The 18,550-nt window shown below is 42.5% G+C and overlaps 1 protein-coding gene across 2 annotated transcripts in view; it reads right to left on the minus strand.

Annotated features, from left to right (window-relative positions):
* The window catches only part of LAMB1 (laminin subunit beta 1), a 64,797-nt gene that overhangs the window by 2,242 nt on the left and 44,005 nt on the right, over positions 1-18,550 (minus strand). For both annotated transcript variants that reach the window (XM_053406120.1, XM_053406119.1), the window contains exons 24-31: positions 17,115-17,484; positions 13,964-14,148; positions 13,415-13,656; positions 11,412-11,615; positions 10,859-11,003; positions 4,218-4,425; positions 3,841-3,982; positions 1,213-1,389 (exon numbers count right to left, since the gene is read on the minus strand). In XM_053406120.1, the coding sequence (XP_053262095.1) occupies positions 1,213-1,389; positions 3,841-3,982; positions 4,218-4,425; positions 10,859-11,003; positions 11,412-11,615; positions 13,415-13,656; positions 13,964-14,148; positions 17,115-17,484 (1,673 nt within the window). The remainder of the gene's footprint in view (positions 1-1,212; positions 1,390-3,840; positions 3,983-4,217; positions 4,426-10,858; positions 11,004-11,411; positions 11,616-13,414; positions 13,657-13,963; positions 14,149-17,114; positions 17,485-18,550) is intronic.

An 18,550-nucleotide genomic window follows, 5' to 3' on the forward strand; every position in this document is an offset into this window, starting at 1 on the left:
ATGGACCAAGACTTCCTTCAACAGACAATGCTTGCCACAGCTGTTTTTAAATAGAAATAAACTACAATCCCGCAAGCAGGTGTTTTCATAAGCCATTGCATTACACTGGTGTGAGGCGCTAGATCCAGCGGGTGAGACTGATCCACAACTGCCCCGTCCTCAGCCCCCCATGAGGCAAGGAGAGGTGACAGCCTCAGATATCGGGATCCACAGTGGCAGATGATCCTACCATTATCTATTCCCTTGTTCCTGATGTAGATTTCATTACCTCCTCTTCCTTGGCAAGGAAAGGGGAACACCATATAGTGCTTTGCCTTAGATCCCAAAATGGGGGGGGGCGGGCCCTCTGCCCAACCTCCAGAGTCAACTCTTGACAGGTGGGTGGCTTATCAAGTGGTACTTAAAATGAAGAATCAAGAGCGTACTCCACGGTTCCAGTACTTTCTCTGTAGCTCTAATTCAATGCCTTTTTCAAATTTAGCACCTTACTTTGTTGCCGCAGGGCATCAGAAAAGTGCCGAATGCAATTGTTACCAGCGATTGCACAGTTCTGAGCCTGATGTTACAGAAAGTAAGGTGCTGAACAGTGGGCATGGCTTCAGTCAAATAGTGAGGTGTAGTGGGCCTAATTAAGCCTACTAAGTGAAGCTTCTTTACTACTGTCTTACATCACCCATACACATGGCCAGAAAATCTGGAGCCTTCGTAAAGGAACAATTCTTTGCTGTTCTTGCTATGCTCTTGAGGTGAAGCATGTAACTAGATGTAGCTTCCAGCCATCTAAGTAAGAGGACTCACTGAGTTGTGCCTGGTTTAGCTAGTTCCCTGCCCCAGGAATTGCTCCTACACAGTCCCAATAGCCATGCAAGCAAGTATCCATAGCTCACCACTGCATAAAGTTATGTGTGCTCTCAAGATGTGAAACACTTTTAACCACCACTGAAAATGGAATGTCAGATTCCTGCCTCAAGAAAACCTTATTCAGTTCCACGGGATAGTGAGATGCACTTCACACAACAGTTAAAATGGCACATGCTTTTTACAGTCTGATGGTTTGCATTGTGTTACGGCCAAACTGCTTTGATAGTATCTTTGGCCAGGCCTGATTTTACTTACAAATTCAAGGGCAAACCAGACAACACAAGCTGGTACCTAAGAAAATGCCTTTGTTTCTTGAGAACATAGAAAGTAATTTCAAATGGAGAGCCTTACTCTTTTGATATCTGTGGCACTTTGATTCACAGTCGCAACAGTTTCTTCGGCTGCTCTAATGTCCTCTATGTTTGTAGCAGTCTTTTGTCGAAGCACTGCCACGTTCTTCTCTAGCTCAGCAATGCGCAGAGTGGCGTTGTTCAGAGTTTCTTCCGAAGCTGCAGTTTCAGATTCAATCTAGCATTGCAAATGAGAACATGATGCACAAATTTCTTCCCAAACCACAGTACTTTAACGACATACTTGTTCTTACAAAGTTTTCCAAACATTAAGTCTCTGTGTTGTGGCAGGCTTATGCTTTCTCTCTTCTTTTCCCCAGCTTTCTTCAACTGCATTAGGTGACACTTGCCTTCCCTTCCTTTCCACTGACTTGGGATGTTGCTGCTATACAGCTGATAGTTTTTCTCCGGCCCAGTGGGAAGAGGTGGTTGTGGTCTTCTTGCAAAAATGAGGGATTAGTAATGGAAGACAAGGGTACCCTGTCCAATAATTATTTTGTTGTTCTATACCAGGCTTAGGCAAACTCGGCCCTCCAGATGTTTTGGGACTACAACTCCCATAATCCCTAGCTAACAGGACTAGTGGTCAGGGATGATGGGAGTTGTAGTCCCACAACATGGAGGGCTGAGTTTGCCTATGTCTGTTCTGTACAGTACACTTCCATGAGACACTGCTGGGGAATAGAAGTTGGGATCATCTGCATGCAAAGCAGATGCTCTACTGTTGATCTGTGACCCCCTCCATTACAGTCTTTGAACTAACTACAGTTAGATGCTTAAACCCTATTGAGTTAAGTTGCTGTGCTACCTTTTGGTGCACTGAATTGTGAGCAAAACAATTGGAGGAAGGAGGGGTTTCAGGGGAAGGGAGTGTAGATGGTAGCTTTGCTGCCTGTTAACAGTGTCCCAAATCAAATTCCGTAGTAACTCACTCATTTGGCTAATTGCTAAATCCAGCTTACTAAGAAAAAAAGAGAGATCCTATGATTTGAGCAAGGGCATCGCTACCAATCTGCCATATATCACCAAGGTCTATCTAGTTCAGAGCTTTCCAAACTCTGTGTCACAACACATTAGTGTGTCGGCTGCAATGTGTAGGTGTGTCGCATTAACGCTCCTCCCGGGACTGGAAAGGGGTTAGTTTAAGCTTGTGTTTCCTAGTAAAACTGAATTACTATGTTGAGAAGCGATGCATGTCGAAAAAGTGTCTCACCAACATGAAAAGTTTGGAAAGCTCTGGCCTAGCTGGATGAAAGAAGTAGTACCAAGATAGGCCTAAGTGCAATTGTCATCTAGGCAGGGCAGGCACCACGCTTGCAGGACCTACAGTTTTTATTTTACTATAAGCCCAAGGTATCTCAATCAGCCTGGGCAAAAGGCACACTAAGAATTAAAAATGTTTGAGACCACAGCTCACCAATCCTTCCAGACAAAAATCCACTCTCTTGTTACCCAAGCTTTCTTTATTTCAGCAGTGTAATTTAAGGGGCAGAGAGTTGTTTTGCTGCTGTCATGGTTTAAAAAATGCCCTCTTTCCAGCAAAAGGTAAAGGGACCCCTGACCATTAGGTCCAGTCGCAGATGACTCTGGGGTTGCAGCGCTCATATCGCTTTACTGGCTGAGGAAGCTGGCATACAGCTTCCAAGTCATGTGGCCAGCATGACTAAGCTGTTTCTGGCGAACCAGAGCAGCGCACGGAAACGCCATTTACCTTCCCGCCGGAGCGGTACCTATTTATCTACTTGCACTTTGACATGCTTTCGAACTTCTAGGTTGGCAGGAGCAGGGACTGAGCAACGGGAGCTCACCCCGTCACGGGGATTCAAACCGCCGACCTTCTGATCGGCAAGCCCTAGGCTCTGTGGTTTAACCCACAGTGCCACCCGCATCCCTAATATTTCCAGGAACTCCCTGCCTAAACCAACAGCTGTGATGTACAACCTGATATAAGGGGAGTATTGAAAGTTTGCTTGCTATGTTGAGACCATCATCATATGGGGTAAAAAGCTGAATTGCAATCTTAATTCAGGGTGCAGATAGGCTAGTCATAATGGTTCAACCAATGCGCTAAATGGGTTGCCAGAGTTTTTCACTGATTTCTTTCCTATGGATTGCCTTTTCTGTCTCTGGACCCGACTGCCAACACAGATCACTGACACAGGAGCCCCTTGGAACCCCTTCTGACCAGCGTTGCATTTCCTCTACCATGGTATAAAAGGAAGATCAGATTATCGAGGCAGCAAGACCAACAACCTGGATGCAAGTGATTAATGCTTGTGGCACCGTATCTGACTGAGCATGTAACAGTACATTAGCAACAAAGGCTTTCTTCCATTCTACCTCCACTGCTTTTGTACAAAGGGTGGTGAACGGATTTTTCGCTTCTTGTCCATCCCACCCCAAATCAGCCATCAACCACCTGCTGTTTTTGTTTTCTCGGTTTCTGTACTTTTCTAGACAAAGCCTAGCTATATTGAAACACTGATTTAAGGAACAGATAGTATTAGGTGATAATAGAATGAACCAGAAGATAAGATTATTGCGTATCCTGTACAAAAGTAAAACAGCACGAGAACATACATGGCCATAACTCTGCTTCCAAAAGCAGATTTAGCTGATTGAAACTCACAGAGGTAAGTAGGTCTTGTGTTCCTTGTATGTCTTCATCTGCTAGTTTGATGGCCTTTTCAGCTGCATCTTGGGCTTTTTCGGCTTCTTCCAGAGCTTCTTTCACCATGTCTGCAGTGACTTTGACATCTGTTGCACTTTTACTATGGAATGGAAATTAATTACAAAAGGACTGTGTTAAACAGGCTCTCCTTAAAAAGGATTCTTTTGGGTTGGCCTTTTCAAAGAATATGCAACAGGCTAAACTTACTCCCAGTTTCTCAATATGCTTATTAAATACTGAACACTTTTCAGGGCACAAATATAGTCTCCTAGGATTCTGCTGAAAGGTAAAAAAGACAGCCTGTTTCAGAGCAAGGGGGAGTAAAAAAATGGTACCTGGCTTTTTTAGCTTCATCTAACAGCGTTTTTGCCCTTGCTATGTCTCCGGCACTCTGCTGTAGGACAGTCTCAACATCCGAAAGGCTCTCCACCCGTTCACGAATATTATCTGCAAGTGTTTGTAACTGCTCAGGTGTGCTGGGCATCTCCATGTTGAGCACTTCGTTAGCAACTGCCTCAATGCTGTCCAGATCAGCACTGTCTTCTGTTGAAATGGTAAACAGAAACAGTGAGTGAGATGGCTCCCTTCCTCATCAGGTTTTTTTCCCTATAAAGCCAAGAAAAAACAGGATCCAGGTGGCACTTTTTTATAATAAAAAAAGGTATAAAAGTCCACACTCTTTAGAAGTGCTTTAGCTTTGATGAATTTCTAAGACATCTTAAGAATCTCGCATCTGATCAGGCAGTTGAGTATTGGGAAGGGATTATTGTTGAATGGTTTATTTAAATGTAAAGGTTCATCATTGTTGCACCCGATGTGTATGTCTTTAAGGGGCCAGAGCAAGGGCCAGAGTAAGATAACGAGACCCAGCTTTACAGCTGTGAAATGTAGCAGGTGCTGCTGAGTTGTATTTGATTAAGGTGTGTCAGCATTTGGGTGTAGTATATAAGGAGCAGCACCTAGCTCTCCCATTACCCTGGGGGATGGGTTGGTGGTTGGGTCTGGTTTGGTTGTTAATGTATTTAGTGTAAAAGGAGTTTTTGTTTTTCTTATTAAAACCTTGTTTAAGTTATTTTTGAGTCCTTTATTTTTTAATGCATGGTCTCCCCAGCAAGCTCTCTGCGCTACTAAACTGCAAATAGCCAACATCTTTGGTTATGGGCCCAGCTGCTGAGTGGATGACTGCATATTTTTGGACTCTGAGAAAGGTTTGAAAACTCCTTCTCCTGTTAGTGTAGTTCTGTGGGTCTGGAAGAGTTCCAGAATGGTTGACCGGGTTCCTGAAGCTGAGAAGGCTCTGGTCTTCCCACAGCTAACAGATGAGAACTATAGTTTATGGTCTTTTCGCGTGGAGGCGCTTTTGACCTCTAGAGAAGTATGGACCTATGTAACTGATGACCCTCCTGACCCTGTGACTAATGCTTGGTCGAAAGGAGATGCAAAAGCCAGGGCGATAATTAATTTGGCAGTCAGCGACCAGCAAGTAGTCTATATAAGAAATAAGAAAACTGCCAAAGAAATGTGGGACAGTCTTGCAGCAGTGCATGTTAGAAAAGAGTCAGCATCTGCATTGACGTTTTTCAAGCAGTTGTACCAGACGAAGTTGCAGCCTGGTGGTGATTTGGCAGCACACTTGAGACGTCTGGAGGCAATACGCTGTGAATTAATTCGAAGGGACATGGACATACCTGATATTCAGTATGTTTTTATCATTCTTTGTTCCCTTAATGAGGACTTTGATGGTATAGCTAGCCAGATATCTGCCGTTCCACCAGCACAATTAACTGTGGAAGGGGTAACGGCAAGATTAATGGGCGAGTTGGACAGAATGGAGGCTTGTGCCATAAGCACTCCTATTTCCAGAAGTAATGAGGAACGCCATATGCAAACTTGTGGTGATACAACTGTATTTAAAGCTGCAAAGCGTTGTTGGTTCTGCAATAAACAAGGACATTTTGCAAAGGACTGCAGATCCAAAAGAAAGCAAAGTACTCCCAAGCCTGTTTCTGTTCGTCAGTCACGGTTGTCAGCCCAGCAGCCGACATCGTATAGTAGAGACAGAAACGAGCCGCGAGTTTTCCATGCTAGGACAACAGATCGTAAAAGACTTAAACGTGCCAAGTGGAAGTCTTTTGTTGTGGACTCAGGAGCATCTCAGCATATTTGCAACGATCGAAGCTTGTTTATTTCTTTCGAAGAGGAAATTGGTAATGTACATTTAGCCAATTCACAAGTCTTGCAGTCGCTTGGCAGGGGTACTGTTAAACTTGACTCTTTAAACATTACAATAGCGAACTGCATTTACTGCCCGTCAGTGGACAATTTATTGTCAGTAAGGTGCTTTGCTCGTCAAGGCATAACTGTGCGTTTCTTAAAGTCAATGTGTGAGTTTTTCGATGGGAACAAACGTCTATTATATGCCCGGGAATCTGATGGTTTATATAGACTGTATTTTTGCACCTACTCCCAATCGCCTATAAACTGCAGAGCAGCACAGTCAAGCCAGGGGTTGAGGAATGTAAGGCCACATTCCGGGTGTGTCCATGAGGCACACAGAATTCTGGGACACCTGAATTTTGCTGATGTAATTAAGACACAGAATATTGTTAATGGCCTCAACTTAAAACCATGTAAATTCTTTATGCAATGTCTATCCTGTTGCAAGAATAAGATTAAGGTTGCACGCAAGGGTAGGTGCTCAGATAGGAAAGTAACAGAGCCATTTGAGCGTGTACATTGTGATTTAGTTGGGCCACTCCCACCATCATTAGGAGGTTCTAAGTACTGGCTTACTCTGATAGACCAGTATAGTAAATATTGTTGGACTTATGCAATAGCTGAGAAGTCCCAAGCATTTGAGAAGTACAAAGTTTTTTGCAACTGGGTAAAAACGCACTTTAACAAACCAATTAAGAACCTGTTTTCTGACCGGGGTGGGGAATTTGTTTCTGAGGATTTTGAGAAATTCCTGGAAGCGCAGGGGACTACTCATGAGTTATCTTGCCCCCGAAGTCCCTGGCAAAATGGGCTTGTTGAAGTTGTGCAGCGTGACCTACAGGCAGGGGTTAAAACGTATCTGCACGATGCTAATCTGCCCAAAGACTTTTGGGCTGAAGCGCTTAATGCGTTTTGTTATGTTAGAAATCGCAGTTATCATTCTGGTTTAGATGTCACCCCCTATGAGAAGCTGTTTAAAAAACGCCCTAATCTGAAATACCTACGCATTTGGGGTTCAGATGTAATTATGCATTATCCTGCTAAGCAGAAATTGGGTGAACGCAGTGTTCAGGGAAAATTAATGGGCTACCAGCAGGGGGCATACAGAATTTACATACCAGCAACTGGCAAATTTCATATTACCAGAAGCATGATACAAACTGTAAATTGGAATGGAGTTGCTGTCTTCCAAGATACTGATGGTATAGATAATACTGAGGAAGAAGAGGAAGCAGCAGCAGCAGCAGCAGGAAATGGTGCTTCTGAATTAATGGAAAAAGACAAAAAGTCTGTTGAATCTGATTTGTTTGATGATTTAAAGTCACAGACACCTGAGGGGAGGTTAGATTCTCTTGAGTTTTCTGACCGTGAGCTTAGCCTACAGGCATCTCTTCAATCTGACAATGATTTACAACCTGAAACTAGTGGTTCACTTAGTCCCATTAAGTCTGAGGAGTCTGACTCTCCTTCTGGACTAAGACGTTCAGATAGAAAGAGACAGAAGCCACAACGTTTTGCAGATGAACATTTTAATACTGTGTATGCCAGTAAGGCAGTTTTTGAGCCAAAAAGCTACAATGATGTTCAGAAATTACCTAAGCAACAAGCTGCAAATTGGTATAAAGCTATGAACTCTGAGATAGCTTCTTTAAAAGAGCATAACACTTGGTCTCTTGTACCACAAACCCCAGATATGAGACTTATTGATTCAAAATGGGTTTATAGAGTTAAAATGAATGACAAAAATGAAGTTGTAAGGTACAAAGCAAGACTAGTTGCTAGGGGTTTTCAACAAATTCCAGGCGAAGATTATGATTTGTGTTATTCACCAAGCGTAAAATATGAAACAGTTAAGCTTTTGTTAAAAGATGCATCACAACGTGGACATTCTGTTTATCACCTAGATATAAAAACTGCATATTTGTTTGCAGATTTAAAAGAACAAATTTTTATGCGTGTTCCTGAAGGCATAGACGCCGCTGAAGGTTTGGTATGCAAATTAAATAAATCCCTTTATGGTCTGCACCAAAGTGGAAGGAATTGGCACCATACTTTAGCAAAAGAATTGCTGGATATTGGTTTTTCACAAGGAAAGGCAGACAACTGTGTGTTTATAAAGGAAAGGGCAAACACTGTAACAAAAATATGTGTGTATGTAGATGACGTGCTAATTTCTACAAAAACTAAACAGGAATATGAACTGGTAGTATCACAGTTACAGAAGAAATTTGATGTGGTGGAATTAGGCATAGCTAAAAATTACTTATCCATGCAAATTGAGAAAGGCAAAAATGGATCTTTTCTGGTTCATCAAACTGCAAAAATTGATGATCTTGTTGAAATGCTATGTTTAGAAAATGCAAATGGCAAGGAAACGCCTATGGTGTGTGGTTTCACCTTTACAGGTGAAGATAAGCCATTTCCTAACAAAACTTTGTATCGTTCTGCTATAGGCAAGCTAAATTTCATTCAAAGAATCTCAAGACCAGATATAACTTATGCTTTTCACTTTCTGGCAAAATTTGTGGAAAAGCCTACTACACAATGTTTCTCTGCTCTTAAGAGAGTGGTAATGTATCTTAAACATACCAAACATTATAGGTTGCAGTTTACAACATGTATTGACAAAGGTTTTGAAATTTTCTGCGATGCATCTCATGCAGTGGAACAAAATAATTGCAGGGGTGTGTCTGGTATGGTGCTTTGTTATAACGGTTGTCCATTTGAATGGAAGTCCCAGACACAAACCATTATTTGTCTCTCCACAACAGAGAGTGAATTATGTGCATGCGTTCAGGCCACTCGTGATGTAGAATGGTATCTGCAAGTATTTGCAGACCTACAGATGCAAGTAACATTACCAGTAAAAGTTTACCTTGATTCCCAGAGCGGACTTGCCATCCTGTGTTCAGAGACCAATACGCAGCGCACTAGAGTCTTAAGGTTACGTTTACAGTTTGTAAAGAAACTAATAGCTGACGAAATGATTGTATTTGAATATGTTCCAGGTGACAATCAAATTGCGGACATTTTTACTAAAGCACTTCCAAAGGTTACACATGAAAGACATGTACAAAATATGCTTTATGTTTTTGTTCCACAATGATGAACCGCAGGGGAAATGTTGAATGGTTTATTTAAATGTAAAGGTTCATCATTGTTGCACCCGATGTGTATGTCTTTAAGGGGCCAGAGCAAGGGCCAGAGTAAGATAACGAGACCCAGCTTTACAGCTGTGAAATGTAGCAGGTGCTGCTGAGTTGTATTTGATTAAGGTGTGTCAGCATTTGGGTGTAGTATATAAGGAGCAGCACCTAGCTCTCCCATTACCCTGGGGGATGGGTTGGTGGTTGGGTCTGGTTTGGTTGTTAATGTATTTAGTGTAAAAGGAGTTTTTGTTTTTCTTATTAAAACCTTGTTTAAGTTATTTTTGAGTCCTTTATTTTTTAATGCATGGTCTCCCCAGCAAGCTCTCTGCGCTACTAAACTGCAAATAGCCAACATCTTTTGCCAAAGGGCAATGGCAGATGGAAGTAACATCAAAAATAAATGATGGCCTCAGGCATGTGGTGGATTTTGATCAATAATGTATCATAGCAAATGTAATGAACTTTCTGTCATTGACAAAATTACTTTTGAGTAATATGGAGAGTTAAAATTATGCAGGTCATTCCATCCTGCATTCAACTTACTTCAATCTCTGATCAATTGATATAACATTGTAGCTTATATAACAAAAGGTGCTCATGCATTCTATGACTTATATGGATGAAGAAGTCAAGAGAGAGAGTGTATGTGCATGGAGCAGATAAAAATCCTGTTTCTGCATGCATATATATATATATATATATATATATCCACTAAAAGTGAACGTCTATCGTGTTGCATAGCCATTTTTTTGCCTGTACAGGAGTGATGCTACGCAGTTAATCAGGCTGGTGTGATGAGCTGAAGCAGTTATATAAGCTGTTCCACATGTTCTGGGCCAGCAATCTTGGATGCTGTTAAAAGGGAGCAGCGTATTCCAACTTCTTCAAAGAATAATGATCTTACTGCTCTTTGTTGCCACTAGTTAAATCTTTGTGGGTGGATTTATATCTGTACTCTGCAAACTACTTTCCTCCTAGAAAAACCCAAATACTTTGATCCAGGTTCTCAGCGCACAAAGTACCATGAATAAAGTCACTTCAGCACTAAGTGTACTGATCGTGGAATGTGAGGAAAAGCAGTTCTTCGTGTTGCCCCATCGCAGTTTCCTGCCTTCAGAGGATGTTCAAATCATCAGTACACTTTTGTATGGTAACAGTAAGGGTTGGAGTGGGAGAAGTAAAGTCACTACCAGTGATTAGCTGAGCTGCCCTGATGCCAGAATTGGATGGGGCAGTCATAAAGCTATTGGCTAGAACCGGCAGGAGAGACATAAATGAAGGAAGTAGAAACACACCCAAAGCAGGCTTGGTCTGCCTGCCCAACAGCAACAGGGAAGCATGGGAACTTAGGAAAGGAGGACATGGTCCCAAGGAAGAGAGAGGTGCTTGAATGGGAAAGATACTATGGGATTCCCCCCAGAAAACTGTTGCAATGATTTAATCTAGGCACAAAGTGAAAACCCTTTTGTTTACGCATGACTTTGGAATGTCTCATATAAGTACATGCAATTGAATAAATGTGCATAGTTAAAATACTAGGTTAAGAAGAGGAAGCGCTTATTCACAACAGTCCCAAAACAGCAGGCTAACCATATTAAAACAAGACTTACTCATCAGAAATTCCCTGATTTGCTTAATAAGATTCCGCAGATCCTTGTTGCTCCGGTCCACTTGCTCTTTGGTGGCGTTGGTTTTTAGGAGAACCTCTTGTGCATTCTGTTTTGCTTCGTCTGCTCTCTGTTTTGCCTCTGAGACCTAAGTGAAATAAATGGGCCATTATTTTCTATTTCTGACCATCTTTAAAAATGCTCAGGGATAAAAAGAGACATTGAGAAAGAAATTCGTCAGCATTGAAGCTGTGTGAGAGCGACTCTCATAAAAGTCAGAGAACACGCTTAAATTGATGTAAACACAACAATATTTTAAACAGCCCAAGATGCTATGTGTAGTACTCATAGGAATCTCTATTTAAGCCAGACCTTTTTCTTTAATGAGGGTACTTAGCAGGATCATGCAAACTGTAAAGAACCAATTATTTTGGGGAGAAGTTTTGTTTGCAATTGTCCAGACTTGCCCAATCTGCTGATTAAGCTTTTTATTGCTATTCTAAAATTCATTCTGGTTGATCTACCTTTTAAAAACAACAGTCAATAATAAAATCACCATTCTGGAGAGCTGTTCAACTTCTGCCAAAGCGCTGAGTATGTCTCTGTCGAAATCCATCGCCTTCTGCCAGGTATTGTGGGCCACAGTAACCAACCCATCACAGCCTGGTCCTCCACATTTCCTTTTTCCATCTTCTGTGCGGCAGCTCAGGCCACCACATTCTGAATCAGCACAGGAAGCCCCGAGGGGAGTTCCGCACGTCTGCAGCAGACAGGATTAGACAGAGGAAAGAGTGGGGTGGCGGTGAGGTTATCACCCTTTCCAAACAAATTTCCGAGCCAGCTCCCTAAAGCCCTATCCTATTAGTTGCGGCTTGACAAATTTCCAGAGCCCCATTGAGAACACAAAGGCTGTTAGAAAATGTTTATTCTCCTGCTATTCTCTATGATGCTCCTTTCTATACTGGCCTGTTTTTCTAAACACTAAAGCCCCAAGCATGGTGACCTTTCCTCATAGGGGCACTGCTCCAGCTCGGGCAGTGAATAATTATGCCCCCTCAGTGTTTGTATTGACCTTTGAGACGCAGGTAACCAGGATTTGAATGTGCAGTTTTCTTTCATGGCTATCAGATTTCAATACAGTTTAGTATTCCCATTCGAAAAGGAGAAGGGGTTAGCATGAAATTATTCCACCTTGGGAGAGCGGTTCCTTGGCCACACTAGCTTGCTTTAGGGAAGTGATTAGCCCACCTTATGCCTACAGTATGTTACTTTTAATTACAACTGACAGCAGAATGTTGACAACAGCAGTTGCCTTTGGGCAACCTCAAGAAAAAATGAACAAAAGTGAAAGGTTAGCATTTTCTTAAAACCAGGGTGGGTGGGTGAGGTTGCTAGACAGAGCAGTAAGTGTCTCTCCATTTACCTAGGTTAGCTATCTTGTCAGGTACAGTGCACAGTCTCAAGAAAATGATATTGTAGAGTTCCAAATGGTTCAGAAAAGTGAAACCAAAATGATTAAGGGGTGGAATGACGATGAGGAAAGGTTGCAGCTTCTTCGGACTTTTGAGTTTAGAGAATTTTAAGAAATTCTGCATAGCATGGAGAAAGTGAGTAAAGCAAAGGCATTCTCGCCCACTCATAACACTGAACATCCTATGAAGCTGAACACGGGAAGATTCAGAACAGATAAAAGAAAGTACTTCTTCACTCAACACACAGCTAAACTGTGGAACTTGTGCCACAGGAGGCAGTGATGGTCCTCAAACTGGATGGCTTTAAAAGAGGATCAGGCAAATTCATGGAGGGCAATGCTATCAATTGCTAGCAGCCATAACAGCCATGTTCTACCTCCATCGTTAGAGGTCCTGTGCTTCTGATTACCAGGTGGTCAGATTTCAGCTGTTGCACTCATGTTCCACTTGCACATGCATCTGGCCAGCCACTGAGAACAGGATCTGGCCTAGATGGGTCATTGGCCTGAACCAACAAACTCATCTTATGTCCTTACTAATTTCCAGTAACTGAAAAAAAATGAACTTTTATTAGATATTCTCAAGCCAGTGGCTGTAACCCAAAACTCCCTTCTTGGGGAAAACATTGGTCCCTTCTTTTTTAAAACTTCGTTCCAATCATTACTGAATGGTCCAAAGGTGTGAATTCTCATTCTTTTTTGTTCCAGAACCCTCTTCTCATTTATGTTCTCTTGTTATGCAAGAGAGCTTTTATTGCTCCCTTCCACACTTCAGCACCCAATACATGGGTGGATGGGATCAGGAATTTGAAATGCCCACCACCCCACACAGAATAGCCCCTCTCTCCCTGTTACGCCATACATGAAGGTGACTGCCTAAATAGGGCTTTAGTTTTCTATATATGTGCCTCATTTGCAATGTATCTGTAAAAGAGCACATTAGCCTCTGTAGTCCATTGCAATGTGCCCAACTGCAGCTCTCACACTTTTCCATTTACATGCAGCATATTCCACGCTGCCCCGGTCTTTTAGCTCTTCTTGTTTTATGACCATTCTCTGGCCCTTTTCCCAAAGGCTCTGCACTTTACCTTCTCAGACACTTCTGCAAGATCCAGACTTTGGAGTTTGCCTGCAAGTTCATCCAAGAGGCGTGACTGCTCTTCTTGCTTAGCCTTGAAGCTGGCCTCAGTCTCATTCATCAAGCTCTCCACCTCTAGGCGCATTTCAGCTGACTGCTCTACTACACTACCAGGAAGAAGAGTTGAGGCATTGGCTCTCCTTTCAGCATCCAGGGACCTCTGGAAATACTGGGTGATGCTGTCCAAGGCTCCTGCAAAAATCCAATGTGATGATTATTGAGTATTCTGGCTGGCCTCATTTGAAATGAGAAGCATGTACACAATACACTGGGTGTAATTGCCCTGGAAGTCAACAGACCCAAGATCTCTGCGTGCTCTTCCAAGAAAATGAAAGGCATGCTACAGCCATCGTTAAGCACATATAATTGACTGGGCATATTAAGCACAAACTTAATTTTGTTGCTCTGAAATAAATGATAATTCAAAGCACTTAATTTTGGTTGGATTCCTCCCCCCTAATTAAACTTATTCCCAAAACACAAGCATACAAACACTGACCCCGAACATCAGATATTTTTATGAATTCTAGTTGCTCTGCAAGTTCTTTCACAACATTGTCTAGGCTCTTTGCATCTGCCTCCAGGGTGCTCAGTTGAGTGTCTGTGGTATTGCTTTCAGAGGCCACCTTGGATACTTTTACTTCTACTTCAGCTATCTTTTCTGTAACATCTGCTGTTAACTTCCTGTGAACCAAACAGAACCAACATTTATTGTTACAAAACAAAAACCTACTGGCCTTGAATTTAAAATATAAATAAATCCAAATGATAGGTTAATTCCTTCCTTTTCACCCCAAGAATGTGGTTAATGAGTTTGTTACAACTTCCCTACTCAAAATACTCATTAATCAGAATTTGTGGCTTAAAAACAAAATCACATTTTATAAGCAGAAAGCAGCAAAGAGCTCAGAGAACAGCTGTTTTGTGTGAGATTTAACTCAATCTGGATTCCAGAAGTCTGCTGTAATGTGCTTGAACTTTGCCAACTGCATAGGTCATAGCATTGGCTCATAGAATCCATACATAATTTCTTTTGTATCCCACATAGTTAACAAATGGTTGTTAATTTATTTTTCACAGACTCTTTCACAGACGAACTAGTTATGATTAAGGGGTGGGAGGGTCAATGCATAATAGATTATTTTATTCCGTAAAATATGAGACAAAATGGAAGCTGGCTGTGCTGTAGACCTCCTCCACATTTAACACAAAGTGGGACTCATCATAATTAACATAAACAACATTTTGAGGGAAGTTGCCAAGCCTAGAGAATCAGTCCTTGGGCATGTGCATTATCTGCATGGACTCAACCTCTGAACAAATGAAATGAGATATTAATGTATTTGTGCAAGGTATCTTGCTTTTAAAGGGGGGGAATTCTCCTTAACCCTACTATAACGACTGTCCCAGCATTTGTGTTCTTCTTCTGTAGTCCTCAGTTACACCAAATGCAAATACAGCAGGGAACAGGACCCACTTTCCCTAACCCTCGCCTGTGGAAAATGTTTTGTGCAAAAGCTCAGTAGGAATTTTTAGGGTAGGGCAACATGATGGCTATATTATACCGTATTTTTCGCTCCATAGGGCACACTTTTCCCCTCCAAAAATTAAGGGGAAATGTGTGTGCGTCCTATGGAGCGAATGCAGGCTCCTTGGCTTCAGCGATAGCAACGCAAAGCCTCCAAAGCGCAGTGGGAGCGCTCCCTCCGCGCTCTGGAGGCTACGCGTTGCTTTCGCTGAAGCCTGGAGAGCGAGAGGGGTTGGTGCGCACTGACCCCTCTTGCTCTCCAGGCTTCAGGGATAGCTGCCTGAAGCCTTTGGAGCGCAGTGGGGCCTTGCGCTGCGCTCCAAAGGCTTTAGGTTCCTTTTGCTGAAGCCGGGAGAGCAAGACTCTCCCGGCTTCAGCAGAGAGGGAGAGCTGCGTGGCACCCCTTCAGCAAAGCGGGAGGAGAAATGGAAGGGGCTCTGTTTCTCCTGCTGCTTCGCTGAAGGGGCGCTGAGCAGAGAGGGGGAGATTTTTTTTTTCTTGTTCTCCCCCTCCAAAACAAGGTGCGTCCTATGGTCATGTGCGTCCTATAGAGCGAAAAATACGGTACTTCCAGTGGCCAAGGGAGTATGCCTTCATATACCAATTGCTAGTAATACCAGGTGGGGAGAGTGTTGTTCAACTCAATTCCTACTTGCAGTCTTCCCATAGGCACCTGGTTGGCCATTGTGAGAACTAGGACCAGATGGCCCTCTGGCCTGATCTAGCATGACTTCTTTTGTTCCTAGGGTGGGACCAACAAGGGCAAGTAGTCAGAGTTAGGCCCTGAATTAAGAACACTTCTCTCCATCATGCATCGTTTGAGATTGATTTGTTCTGCAAATGAAAACTGAATGTAGAAAACTAGTGTTCAAATGCTGCTGCTTATTATAGCTTTAAAAATGCAACAACAGTTTAGCAAGGAAGGGAGAATGTAGTGAACTCTTTCTTCAAAGATGCATATGAATTAAGGAGTTGTTAGGGCATGGCAATTGTTTTGTTTTTGCATTTTTAACACTCCGGGATATTTTCTTGGGAAATTTCTCTGTGTGTGCCTTAGAACTGCATAACTGAAAAATAAAGAAGATCCAGCAGTAGGATCTATATTATGGCAAGCAAAACGCACAAACTGGGTAGGCGAGTAAACCAAAGCAAGACCACACTGATAATACTGGGGGAAAGTTGATTCACACAGGCTAATCCATACAGGAGTTGCTTATAATTTGGCACCACCTGAAGAATAACAGCGCCAGAAAACAAAAGGTACTGAAAGCCCTTGCGAGACAACACTTGGGCAAGATTGTGCTGTGGTCGTCTGCCAAGCCTGAGATTTTGAAACTGCAGTTCCTCTCTTTTGGCATCCATATACAACAGGTCTTCACAACTGATAAAAGTACAAATCAGGGTGGGTATAAATTATGTCTAAACATGTTCAACAGTGCTTAATTCTTAAATTATCATCTGCAGTGGGGGGAAATTATTGCACAGCGCTCCAGGGGAAATGGTGCCAAATGCATGCAAAGTACTAAAACAGGTAATGTATTTTGGTTTTTCTTATGCAGGACCAAGTTCTGCAGGGGAAAGTGCACAAGCTGTTAGGTTAAACTAAAAACCTGAAAAGATTGTATGATCATCCATTAACAGAAGTTGGTACAGTTAAGTCACCTAATTTGTACCCAATTAAGTTGCCTAATACAGTTAAGCTACTTTTAATTGCTCGACTGTCATTAAGGCTACAAAAACAACTGGTGGCATCAAGAAACCAAATCAGTCTTGCAGTTTCCCTTCCTTAGACTGAGAGGAGGGACAGGAAGCAGCAATTTGCTAGAGGCTGAACATTTCAAGCACATCATTTCTCATCCCACATTCCTTCATTTTAACGTTAGTCTCTATCCTATACTCAGGGAGAAGATAAGGAATGAACAGGTGTGCCACCTTGTTAATTGAAAAGCAGTTTCACAGTTTCCTTCAAATTTTCCATAATCACTGTAAGGCACACTTCCAACCTTCTTTTTCTTTACTTTCTGCTTACAAGTCTAATTAAAATTGCAGAATGACGAGATCCCCACTCCCCATGTCTGAGCAAATGCAAAAGAACACTATTTGTGTTTTATGCCACACTTACTCTGCTTCCTCAAATAGATTTCCAATGTTCTTAAGAGGCTCGGCAGCAGGATTTTGAGCAATGATACTTTTAATCTCATTCAGTTTTTCCTCCACAGAGCTGAGTGTCTGCCGGTAAGGACCACTGAGCCCTGTGATTTTCAGGGCTTTCGCTCTTTCTAGGAATCTCTGTGTCCTGTTAGTCAGCTCGCTAATGATGACATCCCAAAGCGCAAAACACTGGTGACACGGTGCACAGTCTGGGAAGGTGCCGGAGTAGCCTCGGGTGCACTTATCGCAACGGGTTCCCTCAACCCCTGCGTTACAGATGCATTGCCCAGTCGTGCGGTTGCATTGTGGGGTCTGGATGCCACGTTGATCACAGTCACAAGCTGAAAAGAGACAAAAATAAATGGAGACACCACAAACCAGGGGCGGCGAACCACCAAATAAGGCGGCGGTTTTACAAATGAACAAAACCATGCCAATTCTCCTGAAAAATTGCTACTCCTGCAGCTTGGGGATTATCCATCTATTTGGTGGGCGAATGTACAGATCACACTCCATAGCTGTGCATGCTAACGCCAGCAAGATCTGCATTCAAATCCCTATCGAACCATAATGTCCCTACTGAAGCCTGTCTTACACCTTAGACCGTCCTGCTCCAGAAAGTTGCTGTGAGGCTCATGTTTGCTGCCCTGAATTCCTTAGAGGAAGGTTGGAATAGAAGTGAAATGCGTGCAAATTAAATGTGAATTAGTGAATTGACACAAGGGAGTGCTTCCCTGTTCCTGACACTCCTAATTCTCCTCCCTTTCTTGCTTCTGCTCCCCACACGTGGGTCAGAGATAATCCACAGGGTTTAAAGTGCAGTACTAGTTAAGTTTAGCTGTTTTATTTCTCATCAAAAGTATTTGTACTATAGTCTAAAAACCAGTAGTCTGCAAGCTTTTCAGACCTTGGAGCCATGTTTCTTAATTTATTGAAATATATTTGCATGATGGTATGGTGTATGGCTGCTGTTGTGACCCACTTTAAATCAACCCATGACCCATTAGCAAATCCTGTCCCACCAGTCTGAAGACCAACAGTCTGCACTATGAATGCACTTTACATCCGACTAAGGTCAATGGCAAAACTCCCATGAATATGAATGGCTCTGAATCACGCTTATTAGTGTAGCAGAAATTGAATAGTTGGCACTTTCTATTAGTTGACCCCAAATAGCCAGGCAGGACAAGAAAACTAGAAGCTATCAGTGTTGAAAAGCTTCATTTTAACAAGGGTTGAGACAGTTGGAAGAATCCTTTCCATCACAGCTGCAGGTGAAATGAAATGGAATGAAATGATTTTAAAAAGGCACATGCTGCCAGCATCCAAAATGACAGGAGTTTGAGGACTTCCGGGTTGGCGCCATTGTTTAATGGCGGATTCCCTCCGAGCTCCGGAGGGAATCGG

The sequence above is a fragment of the Podarcis raffonei genome, chromosome 10 (genome assembly GCF_027172205.1).
Source record: "Podarcis raffonei isolate rPodRaf1 chromosome 10, rPodRaf1.pri, whole genome shotgun sequence".
Classification (NCBI taxonomy): Eukaryota; Metazoa; Chordata; class Lepidosauria; order Squamata; family Lacertidae; genus Podarcis; species Podarcis raffonei.